This window comes from Pteropus vampyrus, unplaced genomic scaffold (assembly GCF_000151845.1).
Source record: "Pteropus vampyrus isolate Shadow unplaced genomic scaffold, Pvam_2.0 Scaffold444, whole genome shotgun sequence".
In the NCBI taxonomy this organism is placed as follows: Eukaryota; Metazoa; Chordata; class Mammalia; order Chiroptera; family Pteropodidae; genus Pteropus; species Pteropus vampyrus.
The window spans coordinates 1,480,685-1,504,399 of record NW_011889225.1 but is presented as its reverse complement, the minus strand read 5'-3'; the positions used below and the strand labels follow the sequence as shown (position 1 = coordinate 1,504,399).

General features: G+C 34.0%; 1 protein-coding gene across 4 annotated transcripts in view; it reads left to right on the top strand.

Moving 5' to 3' along the window:
• Positions 1 to 23,715, top strand: part of LOC105306548 (cGMP-inhibited 3',5'-cyclic phosphodiesterase A) — a 105,216-nt gene that overhangs the window by 58,070 nt on the left and 23,431 nt on the right. For 3 of the 4 annotated variants that reach the window (XM_023524090.1, XM_023524092.1, XM_023524093.1), the window contains exons 2-7: positions 278 to 535; positions 2,325 to 2,479; positions 7,786 to 7,910; positions 16,941 to 17,160; positions 20,341 to 20,426; positions 22,960 to 23,114. In XM_023524090.1, coding sequence (XP_023379858.1) covers positions 278 to 535; positions 2,325 to 2,479; positions 7,786 to 7,910; positions 16,941 to 17,160; positions 20,341 to 20,426; positions 22,960 to 23,114 — 999 coding nt within the window. The remainder of the gene's footprint in view (positions 1 to 277; positions 536 to 2,324; positions 2,480 to 7,785; positions 7,911 to 16,940; positions 17,161 to 20,340; positions 20,427 to 22,959; positions 23,115 to 23,715) is intronic. The other variant, XM_023524091.1, reaches the window with a different exon arrangement.

Genomic DNA, 23,715 nt, shown 5'->3' with positions numbered 1-23,715 from the left:
ATTTTTGTCTTTAAAAATTAATGTGTATCTTTTTACTTCTTCAAATATAGCCTTCCCTCCCCAAGTTCTAGCATTCAAAACTGTGCCATAAACACAAAAGTGGCAAAAGCCGTGGCAAATTTTGGCAAAATTTGAAACAGAAATGTGATTCGAATATCACTTTACTGCAATCCTGAAGAGCCAACTCAGTCCATTTTGCAAAAAAGCCCAATGTCATTCTCTGCACCTTTATTTCAGGCCTTTTCTTACCTGACTATTCCTTTGTTTGGTGTCTCAGTCTTCAGGAACCAGTATTACTGTGGATATTGCCGTGATGGGTGAGGCTCACGGCCTCATTACCGACCTCCTAGCAGACCCTTCTCTGCCTCCCAATGTGTGCACGTCCTTGAGGGCTGTGAGCAACCTGCTCAGCACCCAGCTCACCTTCCAGGCCATTCACAAGCCCAGAGTGAATCCTGTTGTTTCCTTCAGTGAAAACTATACCTGTTCTGATTCTGAAGAAAGCTCTGAAAAAGACAAGCTGGCTATTCCCAAGGTAGGTATTAATGACGCACTCTTGCAAAGGTTAAGCTTTTTTTTTTGCCTTCTAGGTCTCTTGTCATCCCAAACCCATATGCAGATTCATATCAGTGACTCAGTGAAAATGTGTTGAGCACGGTGACCAAAGTAATGAATTTAAACATAAAGGCTTCTGTCCTTATGCTTGATAGCTTTCTGTAAATTAAACTTTTACTTTTTTATGTTACCTTTTTGTATTCAGACTTTCAAGAACTTTTTACTTCTATATTCCAGGCCCTGTTCCATGGGATAAGGTTATAGCAGTGAAATAGAAAACAAACAGACAGACAAAAATCCCTGTTCCTGTTCTGATGTGGATTCTGTTTAAAATTCATCGCCTTTTGAAACACAGGTTCCTTCACTCTTTGTGTTCTTAGTATGATATCCTTCACAGCACCCTCATGGCTTACCAAACCCAACAAGTTTTGAAATCAGAACAGTTTTAGTTGATTTTGGATTATTTAAAGTCAAAGATGACTTTCGATCCTGTACCCAGTTTAGACCTCACATTAGTTGAAAACAAGCCATATTAAAGACTAAAAAAAAAACAATCGGAATCGAAGTGGTTTCTGGAATGACCTGCACTGTTATCTGTTTGGCAAACCAGCAGCCGTCCCCTTGAGCTGGTGGTCAGTCGGTAACATCTGTGCTCTTGATGTTGTGAGTCTCTTGACTCAGGAATGTATCCTTCACAAAACTTTGTCAGTTAGATATTTACATAGTTTCAACATCTACTTCTCTGAGAACGGTATGGCTCAGCATGATATGACAGTAAAGGAATAGAGAGCAATTAACTGATTCCTTTGGGTCTCACAATAGACATGAAGTCAGTGACGGATTTATAGGCAATAATCGTGGTGTTTAGAGTGCTTGATTTTTTTCTCTTCCTATTGAATTACCTTCTTAGAAGTATATCCAGATCTTTAAGAGATGTTGGGAATTATTTAGTATCTGAGCTATTCTTAAATCTCAAGGCGCCATAGACCTTACTTCTCAGAAATTTTCACCACCGTCAGAAGAGCAGACTGCATCTTTGGGAACTGTACTCATATGGTCTGTCTGTCTACTAGGAGTAGCTAGCCATAAGTAAAAATGAATTGAGCTTCTATTGTTGCAGTTGTAGTAGAATGCCTTCACTTTAATTTTTAAGATTAAGATCACTTTTAGCATGCTGGTGCTCATCCTGGTAATCCCAGAATCTTGTCTCAGTGTCGATGATACGATATATCCTGCTTAGGATATGGAAGGAGAAGAAATAATAAAGAGAAAGTTGCAGGTCAATCAGGAAAATCTTCCAGTAGGAGGGGTTGGTACTGATGACAGTACCCATATGCCTGTTTAAGTCACATTAACCACTTTGGTGTAGAGACTATTGTACAAGATGATATAAATTAAATCCATGTCCCAAAAAAGTGACTTTTGAGGAAAAACTTCTGCTCATAACTACTACTATAATATAGGTATGTAAATTCTATTAAACTAATATAACTATAAAATTATTCCAAAGGTAATTGACTGTCATTCCCATAATCTCATTTTTACATAATCATTGAAATGAAGATCCCAAAATGTTATAACATTTATTCATTTTGTTCAGAGTTTCTCTCATTGAATATGTGAGCACCTACTTTTTAGATAGATGATGTTCAACCAATATAGTTTAATAAATTCACTTCCAATTAAAAAACATTTTTTTCCATTATATTACATAAAAGTTAGTGATAGAAAATATGCTTGGTAGTAAAATCAATGCTCCTTCTTCCTAGCGCCTGAGAAGGAGTTTGCCCCCAGGTTTGTTGAGACGAGTTTCGTCGACTTGGACAACCACCACCTCAGCCACAGGTCTACCGACTTTGGAGCCTGCCCCAGTACGGCGGGATCGTAGCGCCAGCATCAAGCTGCATGAAGCACCTTCATCCAGGTTAGGCAATGCTCTTGGTTTCACATCTCTTAGAGAAGTTACTTAACAAAAAGGAATTATAAATTGTGGGAGAAGGAAAGCCCAATCAATTACAGTTGGTTGGAGGCCAGCTTTAAAAATAAAAAAGGTGTATGGTTTAAATGCAGAACAGTATAGAGATTAACATCAGATAATTAGGCTTCAGTCCTGTTGTGTAGTTTTAAATATAAATGGGGACAGTGACTTGAGGTGATGCCTGCCCTTATGACTTTGAATGGAAAGAGTTGAGCCCAGAATAAAGGAAGGTTTGATTTTACCTAGACCGAGATCCGTATTGGGATCCTTAATTCAAGGATATCCAACTTGACATTTGCAAATGATTGTTAGATTTCTCCCAGCCCAGTTGTCCTAGCATTATATGACAGGCAGAAGATCAGATCAAAAAGTAAATCATCATTCTAAAACACCTAGATATGTCAAATATTTGGTAATTTAAACTTTATTTAGACAGAGAACAGACTGGTGGTTGTCAGAGGTCAGGGGGTAGGTGAGTGGAAAGCAAAACTGGTGAAAGGGGTTAAAAGGTACAAACTTCCAGTTATAAAATAAATAAGTCATGTGGATGTAATGTACTACATGGTGACTATAGTTAATAACACTATGTGGTATATTTAAAAGTTGCTAAGAAATAAATCTGAAGTCTTCATCACAAGAAAAAAAATTGTAACTATATATGGTTATGGATGTTAACTAGACTTTTTGTGATGATTATTTCACAATAATACAAATATCAAATCATTCAGTACAGAGCTAAACTAATATAATGTTTGTGTCAGTTATGCCTCCATAAAAATAAATAACATCAGCTTTATTTAGTATATTAATTCTAGTTTAACAAAGTGACTTAAAAGCCAGAATTACCAAAGCTAAAAGAAAGATAATATAAAAATCTAGAAAGAATTTTGAAGAAAACATCATCATGAGAGAGATGCTTCTAGAGTGAGTTATAGTGTTTATTTATTTTTATTTAGAAAAAAATAACATACTTTATATGAATTCAATAATTATAAGAATATTTACTCTATGATTTCAGTTTTTTGAAACATTTGCATCAATTTTATTAATGACCTAATGATTAAAAAAATAATTACATGTTATTGAACTACATGATAGTAATATTAGAATTTTCTCCTGATCTTGGCCTTGAATATAAATAAAGCACCATTCTGAGATTGACAGAGGAATGGAAGGAAGTCTTTCAAACCATAAGAATTTAATGACTGCTGACTTTTCTTGTTTTCTTGATTAAAAATATGTTTAATTGGTTTCTTTCCTATTCATATTGGTAGTCTAATAAACCTAGAGAATCAGAAGGAAATGAGTAATTCTTTCACATATTAGTGTAATTCTACTTCCTCTTATTACATGGACTTTTGTAAAACTTCTAAACACCACCACAGGAGGATGTTACCAAATATTTTTTATGAACATTTCCTAAAGCTTGAAATCTTAAGTCATTGGTGATATTTTCCTCTGAAAATATTGACCATCATCAGTTTCCACAGCAGCAAAACAGATAAGTGGTAGCGAATTATAGTTACATATTCGTTGCTTAAGAAAATGAATTATGTTCTCAGTGTATATCTTTAGAGAGGATGTCTGTTTTGCCAATACACCTTGCTAAGACTACTGTCATAGTATAGTTAATGCTCCATGATTTCCTTTTTATAGAATGACTACCAAAATTCTATTGTGACATTCTTAAATGTCTTCTTTCTTTCTGTTATTGTTTGTAACTTCTGTTCAAATTTTATTTCTTCTACTTCTCTCTTCTCTTAGTTTAGTGAGATTGGGGAATCAAATTGAAATCCTCATAAGTAAGAGGGTTTCAAGAACTTTTATGAGCTTATCTCACAAGAATCCTGTCATTCTGCTTTATGAAATAAATAAGAAAATATTTTCAAAATAAATAAGGAATAGCATATGATCCTACTCTTTCACTTTGTTCTAAAAATACTCATAAATGTCTTACCTGGGTATACTTTTCTCCACTGTCTAACTTAGTGTTCCTTAATTTCACTGTCCTATTAAAAGTCCTGATACAAAATCTAAGTGATACAACTTTTTTTTATCATTATGAAGAAGTGAAATTCATTTTGAAGAGATTTTTAGCCCTTTATGGGAAAACCGTATGTAAGTTGCAACAGTACCACCATTAAATTCAACTGGTTTGGATTGAATGATTCTTCATCATGGGTAAAAATGGTAAAAAGACAGCCACATATAATCTCCAGCCCAAGTTATAAACCAAAGTTAAAACCTTTACTTGTGAGTCCTGTTGCTTAAATTGCTGATTGATGTGAGTTTTAGCCCTTCAATTTCTTTCTCTCTCTGTCTGTCCTTTCATTGAGACTTCTTAAGGACTGCAGTGATTAAAAGAAGAACCAGAGTGGGAAATGAAAATTAGAAACAGTCCTCAGCTTATATCACTTTGGGAAAATAGCTCAATGATTTACTCCTGGGTAGTTTTAAATACGGCTGAATAGAAAGGACACTGGACAGAGAATCAGAAGGATCTTGGCTCTCCCACTCAGTTCCTTATTATGAGCCTCGGCACCCAGTACAAGAAATCCTTAGGGAAAAAGAGAACTGTGGCACAATTGAGAGTTAAATTAAGTGGAAGAATATGAGTAGGTACTTAAAAAAATAGGCTTGAGAGAAATAAAAAACTCAAATAAATCATACCCTAATCATTCCATGATGGCCTTAGAACTGCCTATACATATTAGGCAGAAAAGAGGCAGTAAACTCGGAAAAAGAAATCGCTAGTACCTGGTAAGACTTTTAGGACCTGGGATGAATTTGTTATGGGTAGAACTAAGGTTATAAAATCCACTTTTGTGGAGGAGAATTGAGGTCTTCCACAGCAGACACATAGACAATTTTCCCCTGCTGTATCAGCATAAGACCAAATAAAGGTTTTCCTAAGCTATTTTCCCAAATCCAAATTATTACAAATTCATAAGATTGAACAGGAATCAAGAAGGTGAGGGTTAATGCTGAAAACTATTGCCCAAACTATTATCACACAAAGCAAGATATTTGAAAGTGCCAGTAAATTATAATGCTGACATATACATATATATACATATACACATATATACATATATACACACATATATAACATATTGATTTATTATTTTATTATGTTTTAACAATTAATGTTATATTAAGAATGAAGTATATGTCTAGAATTTTATTTATCTTAAAGTTTATTAATTCCCTGTACATTAAAGGTACTCAATTATTACACTTTATAAAATTTTTAAAATGGGCATATTTTAAGTGTTTTTATTTTAAAAAATCAAGCAGTAGTTTTTGAGCTACATTTCATAATATAACTTTTTGAGATAGTAAACAAATTCACAAAATATAATAAAATAAATGTAGTTAATGTCAAAATCTTATTTTTAAAAAGTCTACACCGAAAAGTAATAACCTATTTATTGTATAATATTACTGAGAAATTAAAACTGCTAGGCCATATATGCAGTATATAAAATTTCTTCATAGTAAATAAGTCAGTTAGTTAATAGAGTAAAAGAAGTTGAAAGGGAACAGCACTATAAGGAAATGGTATAGTTATCTATTTCAGATTTAAAGTTTCACTTGACTTTATTGTTTTAAAATTCTAGGCCTTTTTGAAATGTTTAGAATGAGATTTCTAATAAGGATATGAAACATTATTTTGTATGCTTTTCTTAATTGTATTTGATAATTGCTGGAGTTCAATCCATAGTTCCAATGTCTCTGTTATGATATGTTTTGTAAACTGCTATTAGAAGTAAAAAGAAAAGATGAAGTTTTAAAGCACCTGGGTCAGCCATTGAAGAAAAATCTGAAAATGAAAAAAAGAAGAAATGAGATAGCATAACTATCAGAATGTTAAATCGGACTCAATACAAATGACAGATCTTACTCATTGCTAAATTTACTAAAAATCAAATGACATAGCCAGTAACAAAGCATATACTCAGCATTCTTCCCTTTGAGATGTCTGTAACAGGGCAGTACCCTAAAAGTCCTTATATTTTACATTAGCACATGTTCTGGTTTGGATTTAACATGAGGGAGTCTAAGCAATACATAATGTTGCTTACACAGAGGAAGCCTTTTTGGTTATGGAATACCTCCAAATTATACCTCATTAATTATACAGCTTCCATGACAATCTCCACCCATTTATGGCCCATAATTCCATCAATTTCAGGTTTATTTACAATAAGCCACTCATACAGACCAGGTACATCCTGCTTACTGTGCCAATCTAAGATTGGCAGAGCATCTAATTATAGATTTTATCCAGTACCAGAATTACTAATACTTGAAAGCACACAGTTGTTAGTGAAACACAGAACAAGCACTCTTCCCTTGGAGTAGTCCAAGATTATTAATACAACTTCCTAAATTCTTTTCTATCCCATATTATAATGGGTCCTGTTTTAGACTTAACATGTAAGGTTTTGTGAGATGCATGCAGATAAATTTTGGTTTGGAACACCGCCAAAATTTATATTGCATTAATTACAGTTCTGTGTAACATTCTCTATCTCAGGTGTCCATAGATCTCTTAATTCCAGGTTAATTTACAATAGTGACCTAGACAGACAACGCTCTCCTGCCAAAAGTATTCTCTAGATGAAGACTCACTGTCCATTACCTTTTTCCTAGTAAATAGCACTAGTGTATTTCGCAGCAGGTCCATCATTGGTATGTTTACATAGGCTCATCATCCCTTTCTTTCTAGGGTATCACTAGTAAAAGAAATTCTAGGTAAAAGACCCGTTACTAACGTTTTCCTTCACAAGGAAATACTACAAAGAATATTATTGTTAAATGATTTTATAAGCATTAAATTTTTGAATTTAGATACACCAAAAATAATAATTAAGAGCATGTAAGGAAACATCATGGTAGTTATAACTAATGTAAATTAACCTGCATCTTAACCAGTTAATTTCTCAGGTTTTTGAAAATCTGTGAGAAACATGATTATAGAAGTAGAATGAAAGGTGTTTGATTCCTATTAATTGGATAAATAGAAAAGTTAGCTTTGCTCTTTTGTTAACACGGTATGCTTGGTGAGTGACTGCTATATCCCTGTAGCAGAGACTGAACTGAAATAACAATCTGTCATTTGGAAGTAAAGTGGTTCTGTCACTGAACCTGGATCATGACTCAGACTGGCAAGTCTGTTATGGTTGGGTTCTGGTGAGATCTGCCTCAATCTAAATGAATAATTTCTTCATTATTCTCTGTCTCTGTAGTGCTGTTTGTCCTGATTCTTGGAATAACCCGGTGATGATGACCCTCACCAAAAGCAGATCCTTCACTTCGTCCTATGCTGTTTCTGCAGCTAACTATGTAAAGGCTAAAAAGCCAAATCGACCAGGTAAGCAACTTACTGGGAGCAGAGTTTGTACTCACTGAGTGTGCAGTCACGGAATGAACTAAGCCTTCAGTGTTGAGATAAAAGTCAGAGGATGCTCACTCTTGGATGTATCTAGTTTGGCTGTTTGAAAAAGAAAAAGCCTTAATAACCAATAAATTACTTAAATTTCCACTGTATGTGATAAAAAGATTCTTTCAAGTTTGCTGTACCAAGTATCCTATCTTAAGCTTATCAGATGAATAGGAAACCACTGTCACCATTGAGGATAATCTCTGGAAGCATCATCTTATAATATAAAACCAAATGATGTTCTTATCAAATTTCAATTTTATTTTTAGTGGCTGTTAAAGTAAAACTTTTTTTAGGAGTATGACATTTATACGAATTCAAAGAAATGCTTTATTTACTATACATACTACAGTATTTTTCAAAGAAATTCTTATTTTATGTCAATTCCCACCCACTAACCCCAAACATATAAATACTGAAAGGAAGAGGTATTTAAATTTGGAGAAAATATAGTTCAGAACCTTTTAGAGCCCTTTGAAAAGTCCCACAAATTAGCAACCAAAAAACCCAACAGCACTGTCATGGGGAAGCTTTCCTTCCCTTTCAGACAGGTACAAAATGAAATTCAGCGTGATTTCTTCCATCTAGGATCTGGCATCAACTAACTACATGGAGTTTTATATGTTGGTGTCAGTGCACCCCATACACTTCTAAGCATCAGCTTCTCCCTTCCCTCAAGCCTCATTTACTTAGCAAATATTTGCGTTCACCATTTCAGACATTAAACTAGCTTTAAGAATATGGCAGTGATTAAGTTAGGCCCAGTTCCTCCTTTCACAGAATTCTTACTTGCATTGTAGTGGGGAGTATAACAAGTAGTCAGCTATTACTAGATAGTGTGTTAAAGGCTATGAGAAGGAAGTGGGGAAAGTCTTTCAAGTAATGAAAGAGAAGAAAAGAGATACGCAACCTAATATATTGAGGGAAAGCTTGAGGAATTTAAGATTTTAAATGACTGGTAAAGCTAGCAAGCAGAAAGAGAGAGTATTGAGAGCACAGAAAAGGAGATGAAAATAGATATGTAGACAAAGGCCAGAAGGTACAGGACCTGGGGAGCTATGGGAAGGTGTTTAGATACCAAAATTAAGGACAATAAAGTTTCAGGCAGGAAAGTAAAATGTTTTGGGGGAAAGATTACCTCACTTAATCACAATCTGTGCTAACTGAAAGCTAGAATACAGTTTTTATCAGAATCTCCAGATTGTCCCCCTCCTAGAATCCCAACTGAGAGTCTGGGATATTTACTATGACTGCTCCTTCCTTGGATGTTCAAATTCCAAGTTTTCACCTGTCAGCTCTGTAGAAAACTGATAAGATTCTCAGTACCTTCCCGTTTGGCTACTTACTCTTCTGCCTTTATAGCAGCTTAGGAATTCACAAAATTGTTCAAGGGAAAATGTGCTCCCTTCTCACTGGACTGTTGGACATTTAAGTTCTGGCTACCGTGGTGGTACCAAACTCCAATTTTTGTGTCATCATCCTCATGACATTGCTAAAAGCTCTGCTGGCTTGATTCCCTAATTGTTGCATCTTCTGCCTGGATTCTTAGCCTTACACTCCATGCTAATGGGTAATAAATAATAATCTGAAAGGAAAAATAGTTCACAGGATTGCTTTGCCTTGATAACTTTTTTTTAAAACTCAGCTTTTCTATTTGTTGTCAAAGAAGCATGGATTTATTACAAACTACACAATCATAGCCAGAAGCAGAAGTCCTCAAACTAGCACTGTTTCTATGAGTGTTAGAGAAATAGTACTCACATTCCACTACTATTTCAAGAGACCTTCTTGAAATATTCTTTTAATTTTAAGAGTCACAACTTAAAGAAGCATTTATATATATATATAGAGAGAGAGAGAGAGAGAGAATAGAAAATTTAGTGATTTCTTTTCCCTTTGATCACCCACTTTATACTAGTGACTATTTCTTAAAATCATTTAAGGATTAACTTTGCTTAAATCTCTGCCATTTCATATAAGAAGACACTTTCACCAGAAAGTACACATTTTAGGAATTGCATCACTGAAAGAACTCATTATACGTAATCTAGTTTTCCAAAAACTAATCTGGTCCTCTCTGTTCTTTGGGAATGTTCATTAAATTTTGCAATTTCAAAGTCATTAATGACCTGAGAAATAGAATGGAGCTTTTGCCAGGGTCAAGAACAGGACAGTGTGGGCAAATACTTAAATTGAGTTGCCCTGAGAGCAAATGCAGATTAGCTCAGTAATGTGGAGACTTATGTGGGATTCCAGCAAGATGGAGGAACTGAATTCGAGCCTTTCGCATTAAACCTGAGGCTTTTAAAGGGGCATTAACATGGTCAGACGTCAGGAGGACCCTTTGGCTCCCTACAAAAATGTATGCAACTAATTTTTAAAGGAAAGTATTACCAGTTAAGGGCCATGTGATTTCAATATCAAGTTCAAACAAATTGGAACTTACCAAGATCATTAAACAAAGAAGAAACACCATGAGTTAGAGAAAACAGTGGGGCAAAAAACTTCACAGCTTTCTAAAAGTGTTGAAATATTAAATGCTAAAATATTTCATTTAATTTAAAAATATTTAAAGAAAATATGAGGTCATAACAGCAATGAGAGAAGACATAATTGCAGAGCAGCTAAATATAACTTGTAGAAATGTAATCAAGGAAATATGATAGGTTAAGTGACGTAATAGACTATTGGAGAGAGAATTAGTGAATTGGGAGAGAGATAATTTGAAGAAATTACCCAGAATGCAACATAGATGAGAAACCAGAAAGTGTAAACGATTTTAAGAAGTACAAGAAAAGGAATTAGAAAGCCTAACATACATAATCATAGTTGTAGTAGAGGGTAGGGGACATAAACTCTTTGAGGAAAATGAAGTAAAGGGGAAAAAGATTCACACATAGTCACGAAATAGTGAAACTACACACCAAAGATGAAAAAAAAAAAATCTAAAGTCAGCCAGGAAAAAGACAAACTAATTTTTCAGAAAAGGCAGTCAGTCTAAGAGCAGAACTGTCTAAAGTAAAAGATAGCAGAACACAGTAGAATATTTTATTCAAAGTTCTGAGAGAATATGATAGTCAACCTAAAATTGTGTATCTTAGCAAATCTATCTCACAAGAATAGGAATGAACTAAAGCTATTTTAAGTTAAAGCTTTACTAACTACCCAATCTTAACACAGGAATTTATGATAAATATGTTTTAGAGATAACAGTAATACAGAAGCCTGAGATATAATACAAATTTGAATAAATAAATTTGGAAACCATGAGTCCACCGAACAAACATTATATGCATAAATAATAGTATTTCAAACTTTGCGTGTATTTTTTAAAGATTTTTTTTAAGGACAGAATTAAAATATAGGACAATAATAATAGGTAACTCAAGGGTTGAAATATTAATTTAAGTGTTCTATATTCTTGTAGCTCAGGAAACAGATTTAGATGAGGAAACTGAAGCACAGAAATGTTAAGTAACAAGCCCAAGTTTATACAATTAGTACTAAATTCTTTTTGTTCTAATGACTCTATTAGAAAAAAATTGAAGACAACAAATTAAAGTAATTTAAAATTAGAATTTTTTGGTACTATCCTTTAGTGAGTACAAGATAATGAAAGAATTTCATCTTCTGTCTCTGTTTCTTCATTTAGATATTAAAATTAAAATTATTACAATAATCAGCATGGTAAAGTCATAAAGCTGAAAATGTACTCACTTCAGCAGCACATATACTAAAATTTGTATGCAAATACAGAATCATGTTGTATACCTGAAACTAATGTAATGTTATATGTCAATTTTGCCTCAATAAAAAGAAAGAAAAGGAAACTAAAAATTATGATTAGTGAATTCACTGGAAATAATAGAACAAATGATGGAACAGACATGAGGAACAGCCTCATCTTCTAGTGCCCTGCTCCCCAATTCATATGACTGCACTCAAGAAAAAAGGGCAAAGTGTCAAAGGAAAGGAAATGTCCATATGAGATAACACAAAGGCAGATGGTAGAAATTAGAGCCACAAGCATGGCAAGAGCCTCTCTTTATTCTTGGCATGAAGTACATGAGGTATCTCCATCATGATTACTTCGGAGGGGATTTTGCATTGTGGCATCTTTAGACTGCTGTTACAACAGAGTTAAATATTTATAAAACAACCTATTTCCTACAATGCTGAATTCAAGTAAACAAATCCCTGAAAGACTGCCAAAAGAAAAAAAAAAATCCATCAAGAATCAGAGAGCTGAAATTCAATTACAGTTCTCCCTGATCAGATGGGCCCTTCTGTTTTGAAATCCTTATTTCCTTTCATTGATGGCATTTTGGGGCTGATCGAGCTAACTAGGTGTGCTATGTTTGATGTAACTGATTGTGATGCCAGCTAGTTTTCAATAAACTGTGTGGAAAGAGACCAGGTAAAGCCCCTTTCTGGGCCAAAGTGTATAAGGAAATGAAATCAAAGTATGAATAGAGTGTGAGGAGGAAAGAAAGAAGCAGTAGGCAAAAGAGGTAGGGAGATGCAAGCATAAAGTAGAGAATAGAAACACTGAAAAATAAATGACCTATTTTCAGAGGGAACTAATGAAATCTGTTCTCTGCACAAATTAAGTCAGCCGTATGTCCTCTAGCTTGATCAATCACAATTTAAATAGTTGAATGACAACCAATCATTATGCAGTTACTAATATAGAGTAAATGGATGAAATCACATAGGAGTCCTTGAATTAAAGCATAAAATAGGAGATTTAAATATAATTTGTATTTTGAATCTTGGTTTTTTATTATGACTCACTGACAGTGTAGAGCTGCCATTATGTCATTCTGCTTTCAAATTCTTCTAATTCATATTTATTGTATTTGCAGTAGTCCCTTACTGGATTCTTATAATTCTTATAAGATTTTTGTAGTCCTGTTACAGTGATTACAGATCTCTGTACACCTAAAAGTTAGATTGAGGTTTTCTTATGAAAATTTGAAATGAGAAAGAACTTTATTCATGACATGATTTTTTTTCATTCTCTATCTTTAGATTTATTTTCTATTTTAAAGAAATATTAGGACTGTCCATTTGCCTGTGGGCATGAAAAAGAGGCATATATTTTTCAGATATACTGGGGTTTTTTTTTGTTCAATTAAAATTAAACTGAGAGAGTTTTACAGTACAAAACAGATGGATTCACTTAAATAATTTCCTTCCAGTATTGTTTATCATCTCCCTTTGATTGCCCAAAGTTCCTGTGTTTTGACACACATTTTTTCGTGCCATCAGGAGCAAGAAATTAAAGACTGAATTACTCAAAGGACTTGGCATTTTAGCATTTTTAAAGTTACATTTTCAGTTTTTAAATGCTTTAATTTTGGCCTTTTTACATTAGAGCAGTTTCAGTTACTTGAAGATTTATGTTTCATGAGCTATGTCTTTTTCTCGGAATCTCTTAAAATTACTCAGATATAAAATGAAGAAAAATTAGATTTAAGAAAATACATATTTATCTGAATCCCTGCACCCATGTGTGTATTGTGTAAATGTATGAGCGTGCAACATAATATTAGATAAAATTTCAAAAGTCATCGAGTTCTATAACTTTAGGCATGATTACACTTAAAGTATCTTAGAAAATAATCTGTTCTTGAAGAATTGCAAGAAGAATATTGCTCTCATTTCCTTGGAATATCCTGTTCTCGTGTCTGAAATAATTTTGTTTGTAGTCTATTCTTTCTAGAAAAAGAGTATTTAGTTATTATCTGTACTTATATTTCTCCATCTATTTGAAGACTAATATATGTAAACTTGTGCCTATTTCCTATGGCATTCCTAACCCTTTCTACTTTTAAAATTTTAAGTAAACAATGATAATTCACACTGTGAAAAATAGTAGTTTAGTTTGGGGAAAAAAGGAATTTATATGTATATACCTTCTATCTTATCACCTCCGGAATAAAAATATCCCTGCTTTTCATAGCTGTTGCCAAGACTCGTGCTTGTTACAAGTGTTCAAAATATGTAGACTGACAGTACTGCAGAAACAAAGTGCTTTTCCTCTGTTTCAAGGTTTATTTTAAATTTCATCCCAAGCAGTAAATTTGGAGTCTTAAAGTCTGCTTATTCATTTAAGTTTAGTTAATCCATGAGTTCTAAGAACTCTAATTGTTGAGTGGATTTTTAAATTTAAGACAGAATTGTGTTTCTCTGAGGACATCAACTGGCAGCTGCTAAAATTTTGTAATGAGAAAAATCACTCTTCTCGTAAATTGCCTTCAGAAAATATGTTAGGTCAAGACAGATATGGGCAATGTTCCCATGGGGTTTGTAAAATAGTGGAAGAAAATTGTCAAAAAACTCACAGATATCAAAATATTTAAGAAATTGCCTAAAGCAATGCCTATCAGGAGTCTCTTTTTAAGGTACAATTAAAACCTTGCGTTGGCCATCAGCCCTATACAGTCTTGCCCAGCAACCTTTCCAACCACGTTCCCTGCTCCTCCTCTTCCTCTTTGCTAAGTTGAAGCGACACTGACCTCCTGACTAAACCTCTTATCCCCCCAGGTAGGTTCCTCTTTCTGGGATGTGTTTTCCCCAATACTTGTCTAAATGTCTTTCTTGTTTCAACAGGCCTCTGTTCAAATTTTACCCCCAGAGCATTTCTGTCTTCTTCTGTCCTCTACCCTCTGCATTATTTTTCTTCTTATCACTTACAACTATCTAACTTTCTTCCATCTCCTCTTCCAGCTCCTCCTCCTTCTTCTTTCATTTTCTCCCCTTCTTCTTCTTTTTCTGTCTCCCTCGAAAAGAATGAAAGCTTCATGAGGGCAAGGACTTTTTTTGTTCACTACTGCCTCCTTAGTCCCTAGAACAAGGCACACAATCAACATTTGTTGAAGGAACAAATCGAATCTTTGAAATACTTACTCTGTTCAAATACTTTGGTGACCTTTACACCATCCCATACCCGCATTCAGCTTCTTACTGGTTATACTGCTTTTCTAAGATAACTGGAGATTCAGTCAGCCATAAATTGAACTGTCCTTTTTAATCTTTTTGTACGTCAGAGCACACACATATGTATAATAATATGTATGAATACAATAATGTTACATAGCAGTGGAGAAAGGGAAAGGGATTGAGAGCTTGTTGAAAGTTTTATTTCCTTTATTTTATAAAATTATAATTAGATTTTAATTATAATTTATAATAATATAAATTTAATATTAGAAACAGTATTACAATTAAATTTATTCTGGGGCTTCCAAATACAATCATAAAAGAAAATTACAATCATTAGTACTTCACAGAGTACTGCATGCAATGATAGGTTGGTTGGGAAACTCTGAGCTAAAAATTTAGTGAGCTTAATTTTCTTTTGGCCTGAGAGATTATATAACATGAGGGTTTGACAGTATCTTTGGTAAAATAGCTAAATCTTTTCAATAGAAATAGAAATCAAAATTAAAACCATCAGACACATTGTTGTAAAGAGCAATAAAGTGCTGCCTAGTAGATAACGGATTTTTATTTTCTTCTTTGGGCAGTCTCTGGAAGACGTATGGGCCAATTAACCACACTCCACTAAGAGTAGCTGGGCTCACTCGATATTCCCCTGCTTACTAGCACTGTGACCCTGGGAAGGTTATTTTACTTCTCTATATCTAAGTAGTTTCAGTTAATTGGAAAAGCAGGGGATTGACCTGTTGTCGGGAATCAGCAATAGAAATATTGAGAAAAAGACCAGGAGGGGTTGCTGGCCTCTACACTGAATCAGAGTACAATTTCTCATCTTTTAACACAAAACAAAAGAAATAATGATGCCAACAAGAAGCAAAACTTACCAAAGCCCTTCAATAGCTTAATATTCTTTCCAGTGGACCAAGAAACCTTTGGGTGTGACAAATAAAATTGAACATTGGAAGCAGACTAAGCCAGCTGCCAGTTTACCACACATATTATTTGCTGGTGTGAGAGCTGCTGGCTCTACATTTCCCCGGAGTGGTGAGAAATAAAAAACAACTTTTAATGATTTCGTTTGCCTTATACTAGGTTGTTCAGCCATACAAGCATGAAAAACAGTAAGCAGGTAGTTTTCAGAAGTTATTTCTCAATTTTCTCCCATTTTCAGTAAAGGCTACCTTCTCTGTGTTTGGGAGAAAGTAACTTCAAAAGATCTCGTCCCTGTACTTAAACATCGCACTTTGAAATCTAATCCAGTGTTCTGTGCAATTCTCGCAATCGAGAGTAAACACAGTTTGACACAAATATACACACTTAAGCTTGAGGCCTATTGTTTGATCTGGAAGGGATCGTATTAAATTTTTAATGTTTCCTTCAGAAATTACTCTGACCAAAGTATGATTTTACACACACACACACACACACACACACACACACACACACACACACGTAGTTTCACTGAAAATGTGGATGGTTAATAGAGTTAACATCTCTCAAAAATCTCTCTTTTTTATTTAAAAATTTTGAGCATTGGATGCCTGCCAAACTCTACTCCAGACACTTTAATATTTAAAACAATAGATACTTTAATATTTAAAACAATAGCCGATCCCATTGCTGCTAAAAACTTTACAACCTAAGAGAAGGCAAACACATGAGAAAATTCTAACCAATATCATCATGTTAGGATGACAAGAAGAAACGAAAATAACATCCTTCTGTCCTGAAGTTACTCCAGGACACCAAGGCTGTAACTGGATTTGCCAACATTGCCACCAGTTTTTTTTTTTTTTTTTCATGATGATTCATTCCTTGTATTCCATGCTGTGGAGAAACCCCCACTGTTCACCCTGTATCCAGATGGTGGCGTGTAGAGCAGGCCACCCCATGACCTGAGTACTCATATGGTCCTTCTTGAGTTAAAAGGAGTCCAAAGTGAGGTTTAAGAATTGCAATTTTGAATTCCAAAAATAAAATTTTTTTTTTAACTTAGTAACTCTCTTTCTTTCTCAGGTGCCCTCACTAAAATTTCACCTCTTTCATCCCCCTGTTCCTCACCTCTCCAAGGGACTCCGGCCAACAGTCCAGTCAGCAAAATTTCCGCAGTGCAGTTTCCAGAGTCTGCCGACACAACTGCCAAACAAGACCTAGGTTCTCACAGGGCCTTAACTTATACTCAGAGTGCCCCTGACCTGTCTCCTCAGACACAGACTCCACCCGTTATATGTAGCAGGTAAGGATTTTGTGTTGGAATTTAATAATAAAACCAATACAATTTTTCCTCTTAGGAATACTTACTAGCAATTTGCATAGCCGTGTGTATGTTTGCCAGAGTAGTTGACAAGAAAGTACAGGATAATGTGATTTGTGTTGAATAGACTATAATAAAAATAATTTTTCAGTGCATTTCTATTAATAGTAATTTTAGAGTCCATATGGCCCATGCAGCTAATCTTTGGAGATGATATAAAATAATCAGTTGTATATTTTGTCTGCTTACTGATGGGAAATACATAAAACATTTTAAAAATCATATGAAGTAATTTAATATAATTCGATTTTGTTTAAATATTTTTAGTTGTTCTTCAGGGATGATTTTATATCGATTTTAAAGGCATTTTATCTTAAGTTTGGAATTCCCATTTTAATACTTTATAAAGGTGCAAATAACACATGGCGCATTATAGCTAGACTACAATGGGTCTCAGAATGCAATTAAATAATTGCTTATACTGCTCTATCATGTTGAAATAAAATTACAAAGCGTTATCTTTTCATGGAGGATTAGAAAAAGGGCCCAGCAGGGCAAAAATAATTATTTTGCCAACATTGTCGCTAAGAAAAAAATACCTCCTCTTATGGATTAATATAGTGTTGTTCTTCACTATAGCTTCATCTTGAATAATTGATTTTAAAGCATTACAATATTTCTTTAAATAGAAAAGAGTTGAGTGTTTTTAAACTAAGTGTAATCATGAGAGTGCCTCAAATAAAATGCTATTTCTTTGCTAAGGTTAATGAGGATAGTTTTTGAATAAATTAGTTGCATATTGGTCTTCTAATATTACATGTTGTTTCACAGACTCAGATTTGATCAATATATTCAGTTTTAAGCTTCACAGATTTCATTTTCAGATTCTTTGTTCATAAACTCTGTAAGTTAAATGTATGTTGTTTCTTTTTATAATCTTTATTTTTACTTCATTTCTCTTTATAAATATTTTTAAAGAGAAAATTATTTTTATTTGTTTGTTTGTTTGGCCAGGGCCAAAGTAAAAAGTTATTCTACCATCCTAAAGTTATTCTGCTGCCCTCTCTATGACTGCTTTTTTAATAAAATAATTTCTGTAGGGTATTAATCTCATCTTCCACCCTCCCCCCACACACAAAGCACGATCTGTGGTAAAACAAACATATTTGCCTTTTAGTGATTCACAGCACACATCACTTTATTAAATGCTCTGAAGTCCTGCAAAAAGAAAACCTCTTGATTTTTTTTTTCATCTAACGTTTTCTGAATTTATTTGACCACAGAACCAATTTCTTTAGTTTAACACCCAATAATTGCCCATCGAATGGTGTTGGGGGAACACCTTTAAACATTTTTGGGAGTATACATCCTGAGCCAAGATGAAACCCAGTGGAGTAATAAGCATCAAGGACATCTGCTTCCAGCATTTCCAGGGAGACTCACCCACTGGGGGGCTTCGGACTTTTGTGAAACAAGTCACCTAAAAAAAAGAGAGAGATGTTTAGAAAAGATCTACAGCTCACATAGCTTTTCTCATCACAGTCTACTTTTTGTATTCTTAACAGGAAAAATGTAATGGGATTTTTATTTTAAAAAAAAAGTTTTGGAGAAAAACAAGACCATTTCACTGCCTACTTGTTCAGTAATGTTTATAAATCCAGTAGTGTGTGTTTTATTTGTTTGGGCTTTATAAATCTATAATTCAAACCATGTTTTATTATTGCCTTCAAGGCAGCCACCCATGTAGGCACAGAGAGCTCCAGAAACACACGACTAATTATTGTGGTTTCCCCTGCTGAACTTGAAGGGTTTGGCGTTGAATCCCAGCCTCTTGGCTGCTGTAATTCCTATGCAACAAGCTGTTTTATTGGCATAAGTGGTAGTATATTTGAACTACTGATTCAAATGTTCTTTTTAAGTATTATCTTGTAATAAAAAATCTCAAAACTAATAAATGCTACTTCTACCAAGTTTCATCTGAGAATGTAAGCACATCATTTGCATATACTTTCTTCTTCCTTTGGTCCTGTCATTTTTTTTTTTTTTTGATTTCCGAAGTCAAACTAATGGGATTTCATAATTAGAAATATTTTGCATGTGATGCTTTTCTACTTACCTTCAAGGTTTGAAAAATAATTAACTTAGGATGAAAATACTCTCTAACTAGAAAGTGTTTTTCTCTAATATACATGTAAATACAATTCATGGAAAAGAGTGATGTGACATTTAGTATATTAAATTACAAACTATCACTTGCTTCTTTTCCTTTTAGAGTGAGTATTCTGTGATTAAATATCAAATAAACAGAAACCCTCTGAAACCCTTCATGATATTAAGCAGAAAGAAGGAACCCAGAAGCAAAATGTGGAATTAAAAACTAATCATGAATTCTCTAAACAAGATAAGTGAGAGGGGAAATTACCAGGCCATTTGTGGAGTTACTTTTTATTTATAATACAGTCAAAACTGTTGAGAAAGCAGAAGTATTCTACATCCTCTAGCCTCCTCTGTTGAAGAGCCTTGTCTACTTTTCAGGTGTCTTCATTTTTCTCAGTTAGCCACATTCACCCTTCATCAAAGTGTTCTACTTTGTTCATTTCCTTATAAGCCTTAACAGGTAACTCATCAGTCTGGGGGTGGGGGGGGGAATCAATTTTTGAGGCAAAAAATATATATACTATTATTCTGTTTTCACACATGCAATCTTAACGAGCTCTTTGGACATAAAATTCCTTAAGCGATAGAAATAAATATAATGAGGCTTTACGAAGGGATTCATTGGGGAAAATATTTTTGACCAAATACACATCAGCATTTCCAAAATCACTGCTATAAGTAGGTAGCAGACTGTCTGTCCCCAGATTCTCTGAATAATGCCACAAAATTTTGCTGGTAGTTTCACTTCCAGTGGGGTCTAATTACGGAGAAGGTTGAGAGTCCAGTGAAGTTTCCGATCTTTTGTATCACTCTCATAAAAAGAAAGCAGTATGCCGTGTATCAGCATCTACGTAAGGAACAAATTGAGTTTTTTTCCCTCAAACAAATAAGTAAAAGGTATGAATATTTGATTATTTTTTTCTATCTTGATGTACATATAGATGGTGTATGCCTATGATTTTTTGAAAAGAGCATATACTTAACAGCTGTTCCAATGTTTCTCAGCTGTGGCAGGCCCTATTCCCAAGGGGTTTCTGCTGATGGGCCCCTGGAGAGAAGCAGTGCAGCCATTCGGACACCAAGAAGAACAGGTAATTCTTTTAATTCTGTTCCTCAAAGTGAAAATCACTTTCCTTTCTTTTTTTCTGATCAAAAAGCATATGTTTCTGATTTTCTTAGATTAGAAATTTAAAAAGACAGTGAAAGAAATCAAAATCATTCATAATTCTACTTGCTAGAGTTAATCATGGGTAAAATTGTGGTGCCAAACTGCCCCAAATGTTTCTGTATATCTATAGACAAACATATATCTTTCTTAGAAGTGAGAGGCCATTTTATACAATGTATAGAAATATATAGAAATTTTATTTTATCTTGGATATTGGAAAGTCATCCTTGTTAGGGTGCTTTATGGAGATCTCCATTGTAGACCCTAAGAAATGACCCTGCCGAGATCACTGTATGCTTGTATAAAACAGTTTTTTTTTTCTTGAGGCAGTATCATGGAAATGTTAAGAACACAGACATTGGAGCCAGGTTTATTATGTCCTGATTCAGCAACCTATAAGTTTATCATCTCTGTGCCTCAGTTCCTTCATCTGTAAAATGAGGATAATAATAGAACCTACCAAACAGGATTGTTGTAAGAATTATGTTACTTAAAGCATGTAAAGCATTTACAATCATATCCAGGTCAGTGTAAGTAGTTGGTGTTTGCTGCCATTACTATGATGATTTTTATTTTTATTGATGCAATCCTAGGGAGTTGCTTTTGTTAGTGCTGAAAGTTCACAAGGTAGAAAAAATGGCTTCTATGAGTTACTACCTAAGAATGATTCTTGATTATTTCATTCAGCATTTCTTCATATATACTCAATAAATTTATATTATTTGCCTATGACAGTGTTGTGATGTATAAAGGTCAGGAACATAGAAAAGGAAAACTCAAAAGGAGAATTCTCTGTGTGGCCATTACTGATATTGATACAGAATATTTCCTTTTCTATGACCCTCATCTTCTCTGACTCTATTGAGGCTGATAGAATAGGGGGAATATTAACATCCTTGGTGTCTCATCTAGAGCTGTTGCCTTTGAATGTGCTTCTTCATTTTTTCTACTAAGACTGGGATTGAAACTTGCCAATTACATTTTCATACTGTGTCTGATTATAACATAGAAGCAGTTGTATGAGAAAGATAAATGAAAGATGGGTCTTTGAAAAAGTCCTAGAAGATACTTCTAATTGGAATAAGCTATATAACAGAAGCCATTATTCACTAGCAACTTAAGGGGAATCAGTTAGTAAATGGATGAGGACACATAACAAACCTAGAATATCCAAAGCTATCTTGAAAAAAAGAGAACAAAGTTAGAAGGAATACATTACCTGACCACAAGACTTAAACTACAGTAATTGAGATAGCATGGTGCTAGCAAAAAGAACAGCAAATAGGTCAAGTAGAATAGAGTAGAAAGCCCAAATTAGATCCAAGCCTACAGTGTCATTGAATTTTTAACAAAGATGCCAGGGCAATCCCATAGGATTGGAAAAAAGTAAATTTCATATGAAATTTACATTACATCATATGAAACATTACCAAGACGGAGTATAAACCTAAATATAAAAGCTAAAACAATAAAGCTTCTGAAAGAAAACACAGAAAATTATCTTTGTGACTTAGAGGAAGGCAATGATTTCATAGGCAATAAACATAAAAGAAAAAAAAACTGAACTTCATCAGAAGTAAAGAGTAAAAACTAAGCTTAGACTTCATGAGTTCAAATTTGGGTGGCAAAATTTAGCATCTGTGTGCCTTAAGCAATTTACTTATTTTTTCTGTGCCTCAATTTCCTATCTATGAAGTGAGGATAATAGTAATATGGTAATGCAATAAAGCTACCTCATAGGATTGTTGAGAGGTTTAAATGAGTTAATACAAAGAAAGTGTTTTTGATGGTATCTGACACATAGCAAGCACTGAATAGACTTCATTTAGTCACCTTATTCAGCTATGAGAAGCTTTCTGAGATTTTTGCCCTGGGAATAGATTCTTCACACATTTGATATTAGCTGATTAGTCCTGTAGTTACCACAGGTTAGTACTGACTGAAATGGGAGACAGTGGAGAGAGGCAGCTAAGGAAGGAAGCCACAGATTCCTATAGATCAAGGTTAGATACGTAAGATCAACCATGCTCTTAAGCACATGCTATTGTTCCATGTTCTAATTTGTTATTGGGTGTCAACTCAATTCCTCCCACCCACGTGTCCATTCTAGAGTTAGTGCTTTAGTCAGCCACTCAGTGGTTTAGCGTGTTGGCGGCTGCATAAAGTAAAAGTAAATATAAAGCCACAGGATTTTTAAAAAGTTTGAACTACCGATCTAAGCATTATTATTGTGTACTTATTGAATGTCATATAAATCAAGTCATAATTCTGTCTATTGGGTTAAAAAATGTGTGATTTTTTCCTACCCTATGATCCTATATTCTTGGTTTGTAGGCTCATGAAAGCAATAGTTCCTTAAGTACTGTATTTATCATACATATTTTAGGAATACTCGCTTAAATGGGACCACTTTTTTGTTGCAAGTTTCTTAATAAGCTGTTCTCTTTCAATTTCAGATGACGTTGCTCAAGTTACCTCTGATTATGAAACCAATAACAACAGTGATAGCAGTGACATTCTACAGAATGAAGATGAGACCGAATGCCCAAGAGAGCTGATGAGGAAAGAGTCAGCTTGTAGCACCTACCCACCAGAGACCATGATATTCCTGGTAGCCCCATATCACTTAACTCACATATTTACCCATATGTATCAATATAATTTTTTCCTATCTAAGTCTTATTGATCTCTTAATGATTCCATTACTTAGTGATTAAAAACATAAATATTCTTCATCTTTATAGATGAGTACAGATATTTCTTATCCCGATCTAAAAGTGTAAATATGAATAGGAAAATGAAATTTCATTTACTCAAGTAATATTTTATAAATACCAATCAATAAAGTGAAATGTGTTAGCTGTCTTAGGGCTTCTGCTTTTTTTTTTTTTTTCTCTAGAACCTCTTTGATTTAGAAAGTGAGACAATATTTATTTTCCTTATATTAAATCAGGGTTATATTGACACCTGCTACTCATTAAAATATCTTTTAATAATGAATTATTTTTTGTGTTTAAAGAGATCCATTTAAAGAGGATAAACATATAATTGAATCAGGTTAATTTTGGGTAGGCAGCAAATGGTAGAAAATAATTGACTGTCATGTGATTATCAATTACTACTATTATCATTTTTCTTTTACCTGATTTACCATTTATATTTTTAAATCAAAGATACTTTTCAGGTAAAATAATTCATGTTTTCTTATTTGC